Source organism: Gallus gallus, chromosome Z (assembly GCF_016699485.2).
Source record: "Gallus gallus isolate bGalGal1 chromosome Z, bGalGal1.mat.broiler.GRCg7b, whole genome shotgun sequence".
Taxonomy (NCBI): Eukaryota; Metazoa; Chordata; class Aves; order Galliformes; family Phasianidae; genus Gallus; species Gallus gallus.
In genome coordinates, this window is record NC_052572.1 from 64,116,610 (window position 1) to 64,134,348 (window position 17,739).

At 40.5% G+C, this 17,739-nt stretch overlaps 1 protein-coding gene across 4 annotated transcripts in view; it reads right to left on the reverse strand.

Moving 5' to 3' along the window:
• The window catches only part of ATG10 (autophagy related 10), an 85,874-nt gene that overhangs the window by 23,695 nt on the left and 44,440 nt on the right, over window positions 1-17,739 (reverse strand). For all 4 annotated transcript variants that reach the window (XM_046905905.1, XM_046905906.1, XM_424902.7 and 1 more), the window contains one exon: window positions 4,464-4,590. In XM_046905905.1, the coding sequence (XP_046761861.1) occupies window positions 4,464-4,590 (127 nt within the window). The remainder of the gene's footprint in view (window positions 1-4,463; window positions 4,591-17,739) is intronic.

Here is a 17,739-nt window from a genome sequence, read left to right on the forward strand (position 1 = left end):
AGGAATAAAAAAAACCTCCTAATAAAAAACGCTGCCTCTGCCATTCACTAGCTGTGGGCTTGAGTCAACTGGTTCACCTGCACCAGCCATGACAGCCTTCCTGTTGGAAGCTCAGATTGCTATGATTTAGATTGTCTTGGCTATACTAAACTTTTCTGAGAAAGCCTTGTTGAAGTCAGCTGGGGTTAACTCACTCATGTCACCATAAGCTAGTTAAGAATAGTTTAAAAGCAGATGGGCTTGTTTATTTGCTTTTTGTTCGTTTGTTTTTATGCCCAAAACCATGACACAATTCATTCTTACAGGACAAGGTCTTAAGAAGAACTATTTTTCTGAGGAAGAACAGAGTGGTTGCATGCTTCTGAAAGCACATCCGTCAGGCTCAGCACTGTTATGAATACAGAAAGTCATGCCTTCGGGGTTGGAGGAAGTTATATTATCTCAGGAGCTGTCTCTCTCTAACCACTGATTAGCATGGCTTTTATTGGCAAGGACCTATCTATGTCAGAGAGCTAGACATATTTTGAACAGGTCAGTTTGAAAATCCCTTCTCTTCGCTCTTTTCTAGGTGAGTGAGGCTGTAGTCTTTACTGACTCCCATTAGTCCTGCTCGTTTTGGTGCTTTGCCAGTATTAACGATTCTTCCTCTGCCTTTGTAGGAAAAAGAAGCAAACTGTGAGACAAGTCATTCTTTTCTTGCAGGGCGTTTCCTGACTGATGCCTGTGTGCACCTGTGATTTTGTTACTGCTACCTCACTGTCAGTGCAAGAGTTGCTTGAATGTAAGGCTTTAGAGGAAGGCAGTTCAGGAAAAGAACAAAGTTCCTTGACATCTTAAAGATGAAGAAAAGGGGAAAATACTCTGCTGATTAAAGAAAGCTTACTGGACCTAGCCCAGCCCATCTGGCTGATGCCAGCACCGAAGGGAAAGGCTAATTGCCTAGACCATCTGTCTCTAAGAGGGCTAATTGCTGACATCAGATCTCAGCAAGGGTTCGTGCATTTCTTCAGCTACCTCTCTGGTAATCTCAGAAGCCAGAGAAAGAAGGGGCCCTGCTTTTAAAAAGTATGGCATAGATAAAACTGATTTTGGAGAACAAACACCTAGTTCTCTGACACTCTGAGGTACTGAGGACCACTGCCCTGAGTTCCTGACACAGACTAGCACTTCAAGAGATCAGAATTTAGGAAAATATGCCACAAGGGATTTATCATGAAGTAGTGAAAAACGTTTCTTAGATGTATATGTATGTATCCTAAAAACATCTTCTTGCCTCCCACAATGTTTTCAATCATCCTTTCAGGCAGTCATCACATTTCATCATTTTCAGTTGAAGTTTTGGATCAAATTTCCTTTTGACCAAATTTCCCTTGCTCAGAACAAGATTATCCCTGCAAACCTGTTCCCAGAGACTACCAAAAATTTCAGATGCTCTTCAGAACATTTTAGTTCTATTGCAACTGTACGTGTACCTTATACCACCTTACATATTCAACTTCCTCTGACCAAAAAAAAAAAAAGGGGGGGGGGGGGTCTAAAAATGAATACCAGAAAATAAGTTATCACATGCAATATAAAAAGCAGCAAGGATAAAGATACAATGTAGCTTTGCAACTTTTGTCTTCCTCCAGGAAGGACTGACCTGCGATTTTTTGGATGACAATTGCTAGCAGAAAGGAGCGAAAACCAGACATCTTCACTTACAAAAGCTCCTGAAGATGCAAACCCTGCCAAGGAGGATAGGAAAAAAAACTCCCCAGGAATATTTTCTGAAGTCTTTTTCCTAAGAGTTTCTCCTGGAGTCAGTGAAAATTCACATATGATGGAAGAAACGAAGGATTTAATTGTTCTAGAAAAGTTCTTAGAGTCTATTTGGAATACTGCACATTTGGACAGGCCGGCACCAGCTGCTATCATAGCATACAAAGTGAGGAAATGAATATGGCAAAACAAGCAAAACTACTTAGTCAGGTTGAACAGAAAAATTATTATTTCCTAGGCAAGCCTCGAGCTGTAATGGCCACTTAACATACCGCCAGAGAGGAAGCAGAGTGTTAAATCCAACCTCCTTGCTCTTCTGCTGGGGAAGACAAGACAGGGCAGGGCTGTGAAAACACTGAAACGATTATAACTCACCTTCACCTCTTGCAACATGCTCTAATTAGCATGAGGATCAGTATGGACAGGATTCAAGGGAAACCATGAGTAGCTCACAAGAGACTTGTGAAGAACCCATTCTGCTAGTTAATCTGCAAACAATAGCAGGAATTTAGAGTGGGAAATCGATGCAGGTCTCAGAAGATTCTCCCCTGCCTATTTCAGATAAAGAATGCAGTGAGCATTTCTAGCTGTCTAAGAAGCACGGTGAGGAGCCTATCACAGAAAGACTGTGACCCTTCTAAGGAAAAAAATATTAGGGCTTTGCCTAGAGTTTCCTACATAATAGACTCGGGGCAAGACAAAAGATACCTTTCTCAGATAGCTCAGGTGGCTGTGACTGCACGTTTCTGGAAACCCCACCCTGTGGACTTCAGATAGCACGGGCACAGGCAGGTAAATTATTTGCAGTTATGACAGAATGTTTTGTTTTCAAAACTAAACTATCTGGAACTAAAACCAGAGAATATTAGCTGAAAATATTTTTGGAGAAGTACTTACTACTAGCATCTAGTAACATTCTCTCTTCAAGAGTCAGAGAGTGTTAGGTGCTAGAAGAAAATGTTAAATACGAAAGACAGGCTAGGTGACTTAAGGAATTATCCGAAAAGATCATTGTTTTCCATCGTGAAAGGCTCCCAAGAAGCATTTTAAACCATAATCTTACTTGCAAGAACAATAACAGATTTGTACTGCAAGGGGAGCTGTTGGCACGTAATACTACGACTGTGCATTAGATCATCCACTAGCTTCTGTAATTTCCACTTCCAGATATAAGGAGTCATGTTTCAACACCTCCGATTCCCTGATGCTGACAAGCTAAACAACTTGTTTTGTCTCTGGGAGCTCTTCTCTGGTGATTAACTGCTTATGGTGAATACTAATTATATGAAAGTACAGTACAGTCGAAATAGTGTCCTATTTCTTCTACCTGCAGCATCTCCATCCTCTTCTGTAGAGACTGTGTGCTATTAATTCAGCTAAAACCAAGATGATGACATTTTTCAGGACCACAAATAGGTTAATCTGTCTCTTTCAAGCAAAACTTCCCTCATCCTTCTGTCTGCACAATAAGTGAAAAGCAAAACACTGCACATTTATAAACGCTTGCAATAGAATAGAAATTTGCAGCAGGATATGTGCAAATGAGTTCTGGTGGTGGAAGGCAGAGCGATGTCCCCTATTCCCCATGTCTCAGTTTGAAAATTTGCCCCAAATTATCCATTCCTGAAACTGCACCTCCAACTAAAATCTTTTCACCAGGGAATCTATGAGAATTTGTTCTTCAATTTTAAATCTGAAGTGCCTTTTAAAACGCTAACACTGCAAAATTAGAAACCATTAAACAATATAAGGCAGAGAGTGATTAAATCTACCAAACACATTCAAAGCAGCTTAAGCTACTTTTTAATTAAAAAGAAAAAGATATCTCTGGCAACATTCAGACATCTTTATCTAGATAAAGTTAGGAGATTATTCAAAACACAAAAGATGCTGATGCTACCACGCAGGAGACTGAACAAAATGACTTGAAGATTTCAGTCCCTCAGCCCTTGGTACACAGTCGTTGGGTGCAGAGGAAGAGAGCACAGCCAGTGCTGCAGTATGATCACTCTATGCTTGCTGATTAAAGAAGTGACACTAACGCTGGCCTTGGAGGGAGGCTCTGTGTTCCTCCTTCCTTCCTGACAGGATGGTGACTGAAATCACAGTGGCTGTGGCAATTCAGTAACGCATAACAAGATGTACATTTTAGGAAGAAAGAATATCTGTTAGTTTCAAAAAACAGTTTTCACAGAGAGAAAAAGGCAATACTTTATCACTACTATTTTTTTTTTAAATGAGCAAAGTGAAATAGAAAACAACATACATATTTAAAGGTATACTTAGACCCCAGCCTTGGGGCTCAAATTCAGGCTTCAGAGACACAGACGCAGTTCTGCTGAAGCACTGTAATTATGTCCACTTATTTCATAGCCAAATTCAGACCTGCAGCTTTAAGGTTTCTGTATTCATTTAAAGAAAAGAGCAAGAAAAATGACCAGTAGTTTTAGTCAACCACAGGCAAGATGCCAGGAGCCAAAGTTCAGCCTCCTTCAGGCTGAGATGATATCATCTATTCCAAGGTCCTGAAGCTCTCTGTCTGGAGCATTACAAAATTTACTGGTGAACAGCCTCATCTCTTACTTTCTTATTACACATGATCATTACTCCGTTTCTCTGCTTAATATAAAATTTGAGTTTTTAACATCTATAGCATCTGACATATTTTTCTACGTTACCGTCTAACAGAAAATGAGTCTTACCTAAAAAGCAAGCCCTGAAATAAAGCACAGGTACTTGGTAGCTGCTGGAATACAAGACATGATATTCATAGCGAATTACTTCTTCTGTTGCACAGACTCCAGCTACTTGAGAATCATCCGAAGATTCCTAAAACAATATACACAAACACAAAATTATATCAAGTTTTGTATTTCTATCAAGAGGAAATTGATTACAATTGCTGTAATTACTACACATACAGGACAGGAAAAAAAAAAAAAAAAAAGCAATCACCCCTTTCACAGCACTGGAATTTTAATATGAGCAAGAAAATCACAGAAGTCCAAACCCTGCGAAGACGTGTTACGCTTAACTTTTACAAACTGTGAACCCTGTGTAAGCACTTGCAGAATTGAGGCCTTTCTAAACACAGGCTGCTTACGTGGGCAAAAGAAAAAGGCAAATGCTTTCTTAAATCTTTATGGTAGAATACCTGTGCAATAAGGTAACCACATCTGCACCTCTTCTGATTGCCACTATTATAAGCCATTTTAAAAGTGTATTCTTGAACAATCTGGTTTTGCCTGCCAAAGGACCAATCAACAGTATCCACCAAAAAATCTTTGTTCTTCTTTCTTTAAAGTCTTTTTGAAAAAGTCTGGTTTTAATAACAGGACTTACAAAAGTGGAGACCGCTTTTCTCCTGTTACTGTATATTCTGAGTGCAAAGCAATTTATATATGTTGCAGGCCTGAAATAAATCTGAAGAGATGGAACTTATTGCATTAAAATATTTCCCAGCTGGAACAAAAATTTCTTGTGTATTAATTTTCTTAATTTCAAAATAATATTTAAATTGTGCTAAACACCCAGCTATTTTGACTTTTCTAAAAACTGCCAGTTCTTCACAACTCTGAAATTGGAGACATTAAATTGCTAATGCCATTAAGATTAAATGTTAAAACAAACTTTCCAAGAAGACACTATGGGTGTGGACTCGTTTGGTTTTCAAACCCCCAAATTTTCATGCATGTACTAAGCAATGATAATGCCCCACAGGTTGGGCGTTTACTCCGCAAGTTTATTATTGCCAGCCATGAATATTGGTTTGCTGTCCAAGCACAACGAAAAAGACTGAACGGAAAAGAAGACCCAGCTTAGAATCCCGTATTGGCTCAACACACAAGAAATTCAAAGAATTTTGCCTTTTTATCTCACATTGGCAGCTAAGTCATGAATCAATGGTAGAATAGTAAGAGATAAACTACAGTGGTAATGACACGCAAAACACTTCTGGGGCTTTTTTTTGGTAGTCCACATGAAAGATATTTCCTCCCCTCCTCCTGTTCTGGTAGACAACCAGCTGCAGCGGAATGAAGCATGTGGATAGGAGATCATGAATGAAGAGCCCAGACCATGGGAAGCTACAGACCAAGGTACTGTAAATACATTTTTGGACATGAAGTGACAAAATCACAGATGGTCACAGAATAGAAAGTTTCTGGGAAGTTCTGCGTGGCTGCAGCTCAGGAAACAGGTATATAAAGCACTGAAAGGGAACATTAAAGCAAATCCTCTCCGTGTTAACCTACTTATAAAAACCTGTATGTGAAGGGATACTAAAGACAACGCGCCAGAAGGGACAATGAAGTCAGTTATGCCATGCCTGGCTCCTATAAAACCATTTAACAGACTAAGAACGACAACTTTTTCCTCTTCCTGCATGTCAGAACATCTGATCACATGTCAAATGCAGCAGAATACCATTAAAATACATACATCTTGAGGAAAAGACAGACTCTCTGCAGTAAACAATTTTATTTAAATCTATCTATTTTCAGCGCTTTGGTGTGAATAATAAAACAAAGAAAACCAGCAGCACATGATAATGGAAATCAAAAAACAACTTGGCTTCTGAGTTCATACAGGTAGGAAAACAAAAGAATCCACATTCAGAACAGAACCTAGATTGAAACCTGCAAAACCGTTCTGGATCAGCCTTTTGGAATCAAAACAATGCTACTTTACAGACATCAATTCTGTATCATCTTATGCTTAGTCACTAGCTTCCCTTGCCCTAAAAACTACTGGAAATGGCAGGACTACCTGGACGTGTATTATATACTGTTGTTCTACCAAAAAAGCTTCGTGTACACACACACTTCTCTCTCCTGCTTTGTGTATGTAAGGTTAAATAACTCTAAACCCTCACATAAACACTGATTCGTGATAATTTTAGACTGAATGATAAAGGAGTCATACTCTTTACTACTGCAGATACCTAAGAAAATAAATAACTTAAACTCAAAAATTAAATACTCAAAAGCTGCATACCCTTAGGGAAAACATGTTTTGTAAATAACCTACTTACTATCTCAGTAAGTCATAAATTAAGCTAAGAATAACTTTGTCATCAAGAACTCAGATTGCTGGGTTAGCAAGGATTTCAACTGGTAAGCAACTTCTATCTTCATTTTTGGGATGTGGAAAAGGAAAGCAAAGGAGTCAGTCAGTCTTTCTAATTTTATTGTTCCTCAAGTTGGCCAGAGAGAAAACTCTCTTGAGAATTCCTGCCATTACCAGGATATTAGACAGTGGGCCACTTACCAAAACATCCTATTACTTCCAGAGAAAGCTGATTTTCCGCAGAAGTGGCCTTCCCAGAAGATGTACGTAGTCTGATGGCAGGAGAGGCAGCAGACAAGGGAAGAAGGATGTATAAACAGCTTTGCTCTAAACAAATTACTGCACTGGAGAGCAGAATGTTTGTGCACACATTCATTTTGCATTATCCCAGAGTTCTCCGACTGATGGTTTAAGCAGTGCCTGAAATCAAGTACTCTGCTCCACGCAGGGCTGGAAGAAGCTTTGCAACTGACATTCTTCTGCTCTGTTACAAGACGGACTACAAAGTTTCTATGGGTATTCAGAACAGTTTCTGATAATCAGATCTCTTTTCGTGCCATTCCTAGTGACAAGCGGGTGCATTGTATTTGAGATCTGCATAGAAAGACAGATAGCTGCTTTCTTCTTAGGGCTATTTCTAATCTTCTTTCCTTTTGGTAAACGGCAGTGGCAAGAGTTCTTACATAAAAAATGCAGCACTGATGTGTAATCCCGTACTTTACAGCCTCTGTAAGTATGATGCATAGGATTTATCCAAGGAAAGTACATCTTGGAGCCTAAACGTTCTGATGGTATCTCTCTCACTGATGAGATGAACTTTGCTGATGAGAGGAATAAAATGAGTACAGTCACTTTAGGCGATCACTGGAACATCTAAAGATTATGCATGGCCATGGAATGGAATACGGCCATGGAAGCTCAGAGAGTGTTATATCAGCCCAAAGGAGGAATTGTTTTTTTTCCTCTTTAACCAACTACCGGTAAAGCCATAAACATAAAACACAGATGTAACTCATAAAAAAAAAGAAATCACAAATTTGAACTTGATAGCCTATTTAAATTTTTCATCAAGTAATTGTTCTACATTCCTTTTCAATGCATACAGTTGTTCTATCTCTTTCAGCTAGTACAAAACTTCAGTTATTCTAATAGACAACACTGAGATACATTTTAACATCGGGAGATTGCGTAACTTTTACAAAACATTCATACATATACAGGAATAAGAAAACAAATTCATAATTTTGCTTTGATCTTGTCAAGACAAACACACCTGCGTAAAGGAAAAAGTTTATTATCGTGTTAACAGAAAAGGTCTTTTTACTAACTTGTGATCCTTAAAGATGAGATGAAATAACTGAAATCATTTGATTTCTCTTTTTTTCTTCTTTTTTTTTTTTGTTGTTGTTGTTGCTGTTGTTGTTGTTGTTTTTTTGTTTCTGCATTGCAATTTGCTTGCAATGCAAGCATGGTTGCCATGCTTCACATTAAAACTGTGAATCCAGGACTCACCAACTGTTTCCTAAACAAATTGGGAATTTGTCATCAGGAAGCATCTGCTACTCTGTTGCTCTCATGAAAAACCGTTCTTGTGCTACTATAATGGACTGCCGAGCAGATGTTTAAAAGCAATGTATCTATTACAAAAAAGATAAGCAGCAACCACCTAATTAATTATATTAGTTCCATCATAAATGAATTATCACTAATTTTAATTGATATAAAATTGTTCTCAACCTTTAAGTATCCCCTAAGCAAATTAAGTTGATTTGTCCCTTTTAAAATGCTAAATTATTTAAATCAACGGATCAGAAATGATGCCGCACATCACTCTGAAGGCAAAGCAATGTGTTTGCACTATTTCCATTCCTCCTGATGAAGATGACAAGTCAACAACCGCTGGTGACATCTGGGAGCAGGACAGAGCCTCCAGTGTGCTCTGACGCTGCGTGCGATCACAGCAGACACAGGGTAGGGCAGCTTGCTCCTGGAGGGAGGGCTGCAATGGAAAGGGAAGGGACAGGAACAGGCAAGGTGAAATGGAAGGAGGCAGAATCACCTGATGGAGAAGGGATTTTCCTCTGCTGACGCCACATATTTCCCTCGCTTCACCTCACACACAGAGACTGGCTGAGCCAGCATTCCTTCCTCAGCCCAAATTCCCTTTGAAATGCTAAAGTAGGCCCTGAAGTCTTTTTGGGGGGAAAAGGGGGAAGAGAAGTGGTTTGAACGACAGCAGGCACGCTTCTCCTGGATATCACATCTGCCTTTCTCACAGTTCCCATGTTCCTCATCTCTGTTTTTGGTGCTCTGACCTCCATTTCCTCCTGCTTCCAGGGAGCCTCGTGGGATTCTCCTCACACACAAGCAGGGCAGGATGGGGCTGTGGGCAGGGAGGGAAGGAAAAGAAGACGGAGAAGCAGCCTCATTACTGGGGCAAAACGAGACACAGTCCAGATTAGTAAGAAATTTGTTGTCAATCCTTAGAATATACTTACACTTAATTACATTTTGGCCTCCAAGCTTAAAAACAAATGTATCGTGCGTGTACCTCTTTAACTATTTCTTCAAAAATGACTGTGAGCTCCCGTGTGAAACACAAGAGCTCCACAGAGCAGCTCCCCTCCCAGTCCAACACTTTCCCTGTGGCAAATACATGAAAACTGAATGGCAGGACAGCGTTCATCAGACAGAATTAAAGCAGAGCTTAATGTGGAGGGTGCGGCAGCACGGTAAGATTGTATCTGTACTCTTTATTCTTCCTCCTGGGTGTTCTCCACCTCTCTTAGGATCGCGTCTCCCTTCTTTGCCTGCAGCCCCACCATTCCAGTCTCTGCAGGTCACTTTGCCGATGATTTCGTACCTCTAGCACAGACTCGTGCATCATCCCAGGGTGGTGAGGCCCTGGCGCAGCTGCCCAGTGAGCTCTGGGTGCCCCATCCCTGGAGGTGCTCAAGGCCAGGTTGGGTGGGGCCCTGGGCAGCCTCATATGGTGAGGGGCAAGCAGCACACAGCAGGGTTTGGAGCAGGGTGGGCTTTAAGGTTCCTTCCAGCCCAAGTCATTATGTGATTCTACGTTCCCCACCATCTCATAGACACTGGCTGCGATGGCTGAGTGAAGGCTGAATGAGCCGTGGGCCTGGACTCTGCTCCCAGGACCATCCCTGATGTGGATACTGCAACACAACCTACAAAATGCAAAAGATCCTCTTGCAAAAATAAACATCCTGAGGACAAGGGAAAATAAAAAAAAACTTAAAAGAACCTCAAAACGACCCCAGCGCATGTTCTTTAGTTTAATACAGTAAGAGAATTTCTGTTTGCATTATGTGACTGTATTTTCCTTTCAACTATCAAATAGTCACATTATGCTAAAACTCACAGACCCTAACACACTTACCCCACTGTATCTGGCCTGTAAAAATGCATAAAAATGTGGACATTTTCCTGAATATGTTAAGTACGAATGGTGTGCAAATGTATTTGCCAATGGTTTGAGCATCTTCATAACCACTAATAAATTGCACTTTTATCTTAAGCATATACCAGGAATCCAGCAGTTTCTGTGTGCTTTCCAGGGAAGCCGTCGTTAGTGACAGACAAGGCAATAAAAGTACAACAAAAGAGACCAGTGGAATGACAAAGTTACCTTATGGATTTATTTCCTGCAAGCACCTATAGAATGCTCCCTACTGTCTTGTGTTTCTTCAAATTCAGTTATCCAGGTGAAGAACCTAGCTAAATACTGCCCTTTGGTAACAGAAGAAGAAAGCAACCCTGGCTACAGTCAGTGATGTTGCTAACACCAAGCCCAAGGAATTCTGTTCTGGAAGACAGACTTCTGGAGAAGCTACTAAGCCACCCATGGAAAACACACACACATTAAGGTAAACAAGGAATGGATTCCTACACATGGATCTAGTAAATAATTCATTTCCCAAGGGAAAACCTTCTAACTGCAAGTCAGCACCCTGACTGATGCTGCTAAAGAATGGCTGTTTTTCCCCAAAATATAGAGGTTGCTAACACAAAAAACACAGCCTTTCGTCATGCAAGGCATACCAAAAGAACAAAACCAACAGTTCCACCCCAAAAAGATGCAGCACATAAAATTTTAGTAGTCCCTCATGCATTAACAATGGTTTCTAATGGTTGGAAATTAGATTTGTCTTTTGATTGCTTTAAAACTGTTATCACAAGTGAAAGCAAAATCTATTCAAGTGAAAGAAGCAATGGACCCTGAAAACAGAATCGTTTTGAATTTTTTTTTTTTCCCTTCCTATAAAGGTGGGGAAATCTTTCAAAATCAACTCTTCATTTTTTTCCTGCTGTCACATTCAAAATGCAGAATTCAGTGGCTCCACTCCTCCCCCTAAAGAGGTATTTTCTTTTTCCTTTAACGTATAAAATGAGGCTGAGTAAGAAAATCTCTCCTGGTAGAAATCACAGCACGCACAGCTAAGTGCTGGGTGAGAGGCTAGCTAAGCTGGCAACACAAGCGGCACGTCCTAAGCCATGGACATACATCCATGGCCCGATGTGTGAGCTGCAGGCATACATTTACGTAAACTCCCTTCAATGAACAATAGTCATTATCAAAATTCTTCCTCCACCTCAGGCATGTGCAGCAGCCTTTCTTTTGCAGGATGTATGGCGAGACAAGAAGGCCTCCGACATGGTCCCTCATAGCATCCTTCTCTCCAGGTTGGAAATACATGAATTTGATGGGTGGACTGTTCGATAGATAAGGAACTGGTTTCAAGATCAAACCCAGAGAGTGGTGATCAAATGCCTCAATGTTCAAAGGGTGATCAGTGACGAGTGGTGCCCCACAGGGATCAGTACTGGGATCAGTGCTCTTTAATGTCTCCATCAATGGCATTAACAGTGGGATCGAGTACACTCTCAGCAAGTTTGCGGATGGCACCAAGCTGTGGGGTGAAGTCAACACACTGAGCGATCAGACGCCATCTAGAGAGATCTAGACAGACTGACACTGTGGGCCCAGGAGAATCTCATGAGGTTCAATAAATGCAAGTGCAAGGTCTTGGGTCATGGCAACCTCCACTATCAGTACAAACTGGGGGATGAAAGGAATGAGCACAGCGTTGCCAAGAAGGTCCTCCGGGTACTAGTGGATGACAAGCTGCAGATGAGCCAGGACACAGAAAGCCAACCGTATCCTGGGCTGCAACAAAAGAAGCGTGGTCAGCAGGATGAGAGAGGTGATCCTGCCTCTCTGCTGTGCACTGGTGAGACCTCACCTGAGTAATGCATCCAGATGTGGAGTCCTCAGTACAGGAGAGATGTGAATCAGTTAAGAGTGTGTTCAGAGAAGGGCTACAAAATGACTCATGGGATGGAACACCTTCCCTACATGGACAGGCTGAGAGAGCTGGGGCTGTTCAGCCTGTAGAAGAGAAGTTCCAGGGAGACCTGGGAGTGGTCTTTCAGTACCTACAGAGGGGGCTATTAGAAAAAGAAGACAAACTCCTTAGCAGTCTCTTGTGACAGAAGAAGAGGAAATGGTTTCAAACTAAAAGAAGGGAGATTTAGAAGGGATATAAGGAAGAAGTTTTTTAAACTAAGGGTGGTGAGGCACTGGCACAGGTTGCCCAGGGAGGTGGTGGAAGCCCCATCCTTGGAGACACAGGCTGGAGGGGGTTCTGATGGAGCTGTAGGTATCCCTGTTCATTGCAGGGGAGTTGGAATAGATGGATTTTAACGGTCCCTTCCAACTTAAATGATTCTATGATTCTATGAAGAAGAAGCTGCAGATGGTGGCGTTCCTATCTCCGCTTTATTGCCACCAGCCTTACTGTAAGAATTACCATGCAGCACAGATGAGGTGCAGGGATCACTCTACACAGGTCCAGCTGCAGGGACAGAAGCCTCAATCTTACTCAAGGTAAGCAGTACAAGCATCAGGCCAAAGTCCTTCTCTTTAATTTTGTCCAGACAGATATAAATGAAATTGCAGCATTTTCAGATTATTTTTATTATCTTGAATTTGTATAAACTATGAGAAGTTACTACGAAACTTAGCATTATTACGTACAATTATTGCTTTTTTGGACCTAACTGCTTCCTGGATTGAGCTCTGTGCTTCATAATTGTACGCTTTATGATAGGCAAAAAAGAAAAAAATACTGATACATCAGAAGAGAAAGGTAACAGTTCAGCTGTATTTTAGGTCAGTTTTATCTTTTTAGAACAAGATTATTATTTCTGCATTGAGAAGCTCAGCAGCAACCCAGTTTTGGCCACAGTTAATTCAACAGGGAGACTGACAGAAATTCCTGCAGCTCTTTACTTTACAGAAGACAAACTCAAATCCTCATTAATTTCTCAGATGGGAAACTGTATGAAAATGGTGCCAAGACTGACAGTGTTTAGCAGTAATTGAAGTGAAAAAGTTACAGACAGAAATGCTCAAATTGTCACAAAATCTGGCACGATAAAAACAAGAAATTTAAAGTTACAGGTTGTGATTACGAGCAGCTGGAAGGGAAACGACGATGGTGCGGTCCAGAAGCTGTGTGCCATGCAGAGCCCCTAATTAAGTGCACGTCTGTCAAAATGATACCGCTTGGCCATAAACTGTACTACACAATCACAACAATTAGAAACCACGCTCATAAACCAGGTAGCTTAATAACAACCGACTTATTTCAGTATGAGCTCCGATTAAGTTAAATATACGTTAAGCCTGAAGCACATACATTACTACCTTATTCAGACAATAGGAAGAAAAAATTAAAACAGAATGGTCTATTTCAAAATCAAAATAATTGTAATTCAATGAATGTAACTATCACACAAAATAATTACGAACTCACCCATAAATTGTCAAAAATACTCTGATTTGTTCCCACACATATAAAAATCAGTATCACATTAGGATCCAGTGATATTTTCTTTTTGGAAAGGTGTGGGAATAAATATTTTCTTAAGGAACGGGGCCAGAGTTTACCAAGTCAAATCAGTTCAGCTTTTATCTGCTCTGAAAAGCTGTTTATTAACATGTGATGTAATACAGATGGACTTACCGTCTACTCTGCAGTCACTGCTACATAGGCAATGCAAAACTCCGTATTCAGATCTGGCAGGTCAAAAGCCTTTCATTTTCAAACAAAATATTCTGTATATTCTAAGTATTAATAACTATAATGTTATCAAATGCCGTTTATCACAACTGTCCCAAATGTATATTGGTAACATTCATACTGGATGGAAAGAAAATACTGAATGCTTCTTTTATTAACGTGATATCAAATGAAAATGGCCATGCTATATTACATGATACTATTAATTTTCAGGAATGCGGTATATAATAGAACTCAATGCAAATTTAATCACTAGCAGGCTTTACAAAGGAGTAATTGTAATTTGATGAAATGTAGCTAAAATCCACAAAATTCAAATGAGAAGACACAATGCAATACGTTCTTATAATTAAAAATAGACTGTTACGGCACTATCTAACAATAAAGACAGTTATACTATATTCCTGCTGTTGAATAGCATTGCTGGGAGACTTCTGTGGGCAAATAGAGAAAATACAGAAGTAGAAACTTATCTTAGCCATAACCAGCAGTTCTGGTACAACACAAGTAGTTTTGGACAACTCAGTACAATTGCACCTAAAAGCCAGCCCTGCTCCAAAACTAAGAATGTGAAGAGGAAAATCTGAATGAACCTTTTCACACTGTTTCTGAATTGAATAAATCCTCTAACAGTTTCCATCTTCAGACAAGGTTTGTTTTAATTGATGAGAAAACTCAAGACCACGTTAGAACACTTAAATAGATTTACAACAAAACGTGGCTGAAAACACTTGAGAAGGTCAACAACACTGCTGTGACCAGTCGACACCACTGCAGCGGCAGGTTTATAAAAGCCAGGATTGGCACACATGGCCAACTTCCTACCTGGCGCTGCCACAGATAATTTACAGAGATGCAAAACCCAAATAATCTGTGAACGATTAAATACATGAATGTATCTCATCTTAGGGGGCTCAGTGAGTGAGAGACACCACGGTGCACAGGTCTGAGCAGATCACTTTCATGTGCTGGAGGCACAAACTGTGAGAGGCTTGACAGTCCCAATTTCCTTGGCTCCATCAAAGAAGTGATGCACTTGACAAGCCACAGGATCAGAAACACGGGGTACAATAAGGTAAGAGAAGAGCTAGTAAGTGTGCATATTTGCACAGAAAGAGACAGAACATAGCTTTGGCTGTTTGCTGCACTTTACCCTCTATTTTCCCTCAAAAGCTACTCCATAGCTCCCGGAGCTAATTTGTTCCTTCAATTCGATTAAGGTATCTCAGGGACTATTTCAGATATTCACCCCTATTTAAAACAAACTGAAATCACAGCTAAGACGATGAAGTATTTAATTGGTTAAATTGCTCTTGCTTTCCAAAGCTGAGATATTCCAAGTGTCCCGAAGGCATTTAATTCCAAAACAGGAAGCCAAAGAGGAGAGCACTCAGCAATTCTAATCTTGCGCAGATCTCTTGGAAAGTATTTTCCTAAACATTTGCTGAAAGAACCTTTTATTGTACTGCATGCTGTAGCACGTACCCCAAATAGGGTCCCTCCGAAACTGCAACATATTTAATACTTAAATTATTTCTGGTTATATAAAGGAATCAATCTAGAATCAACTATGAACATGCTTTCCTAAATATTAAACTTCAGGTATTTGCAAAACAAAGGATGCAGAGGAAGAAACAGCTAAAAATACACTGCATGTATTTTTAACATCCTATACTATAACTTTATTCATATGACCAAGGCTATGAATGATAGTGCTGCACCAAAATAAAATACATACTTTTATTGATTTTTTTCTTAACTGCTGTTTATAGGCTTCTGCAACTCAACTGCAATTCCTGAAAATATAATTTTAGAAGAAATGCCTGGTGTCCATATGATATTTTAAGCACTACCACAGAGGTCCCCTTTCCACAACAGTTCAGGTGTAAGAGGACCTCCACATTTCTGACCTTGCCAAGATGGAAGCACTACATGAGACAAGCAAGAATTTATGGTTGCAGAAATCAGTTCTGAAGTATCAGGACCCTTCATATACTGAATTCCACAAAACCATATGAACTTAATAGAAAAAAGGCAAATGTTGGCATCTGATATCAATGCATATGTTTTAACAAACGTTTGCACACGAGTGAACAGGATAAGTAGACACACAGGCTTTTTTATTTTTATATTTTTTTAGCAGACATTAAGCTGAAGCACTCAAACAAGAACTGAAGTCTCCTAACTAATTGGGTTCCCGTGCACGTTTGATCCCCTTAGGTGATTTTTTATCTCTTCTCAGGGGGCTCTTTACCCCTTGCAGTACACAAGGGACAGGCAGCCAGCAGCAGCACATCACTGCTTTATTCTTGTTGTTCAGTACGCAGCATCCAAGCCATAGATTGAGACAAAAGTGGGGGAAGCTCTAGTGAGGGTCTCTCATATGAAAATAAATGATAAGACCCAATTTCTACAGAAATGACTCACAGATGACTAGAGAGGATGGCAGAAGAAAATGCTTAAATAAATGAAGGTTTAATTGAACTTCGGGTGGCAATTTTGTGACTCACTGGGAGTTACCTTTTCAAGAGAAAGAAGGTGGAGGCATGATATCAGTGCTGATTAAGAGATGACTTTGTTGGGAATGCTTAGTCACTGGTAAGCATCCACACAAAACTGACTTCTCTCAACAAAATGATATCATTTGCATTTGGGTCACTAACGTTTTCAGTCAGGTCTAGTACAGCTAGTAAGTATTTTAAAATAGGAAACGTGATGGAAAATTTGAAAGATTTATCTGTTTACCAAAGAGAATAAAATCATAAATCAAGAAAGAGTAAAACATTATCCACATACATAAAAAAAATATAAAATAAAAAAACACCATCAACATATTTGGAAAGTCATGGCTGTCAGGCAAAGCCCACGTGACTGGAAAAAGGGTAACATCACTCCTATTTATAAGAAAGGGAGGGAGGAGGACCCAGTGAACAACAGGCCAGTGAGTCTCACCTCTGTGCTAGAAAAGACCATGGAACAGATCCTCCTAGAAGAAACGTTGAGGCACATGAGGGACAAGCAGGTGATCTGAGACAGCCAGCATGGCCTCATGAAGAGAAGGTCATGCCTCACCAATCTGGTGGCCTTCTGTGATGGAATGACAGCATCAGTAGACAAAAGGGAGGCAACTGATGTCATCTACCTAGATTTGCACAAATCCTCTTACATCCATCCAATCCTTATTTCTAAATTGGAGAGATAAAGATTTGAAGAGTAGACTATCCAATGGATAAGGAATTGGTTAGAAGGGTCAACAGCGCTAGGTCCAGGTGGAGGCTGGTGATGAGCAGTGTCCACCAGCGGTACATCTTGGGTCAGTTACTCTTCAACATCATTACCAGTGACAGAGATGATAGGACTGAGTACACTCTCAGTAAGGCTGCTGACAACACCAAGCTGAGTAGAGACGCTGATACAGCAGAAGGAAGGGATGCCATCTAGGGGACCCTAATAAACTCGAAAGGAGGACCCTTGTGAACCTAATGAGGTTCAACAAAGTACAAGGTTTTGCACTTGGGTTGGGATAATTCTAGATATGTTATACAACTGGGAGAAGAACTCATTGAGAACAGTCCTGCTGAGAAGGACTCAGGTGTCATGGCTGATGAAAAACTTAACATGAGCCAGCAGAGTGTGCTTGCAGCTCGGAGAGCTGATGGTATCCTGGGTTCCATCTGGATGAGGGAGATAATTGTCCCCCACTACTCTGCCTTTGTGAGGCCCCAGATGGAGTACTTCACCCAGGCACGGAGCCCCCACACAGGACAGATGTTAACCTTTTGGAGCAGGTCCAGAGGAGGGCCAC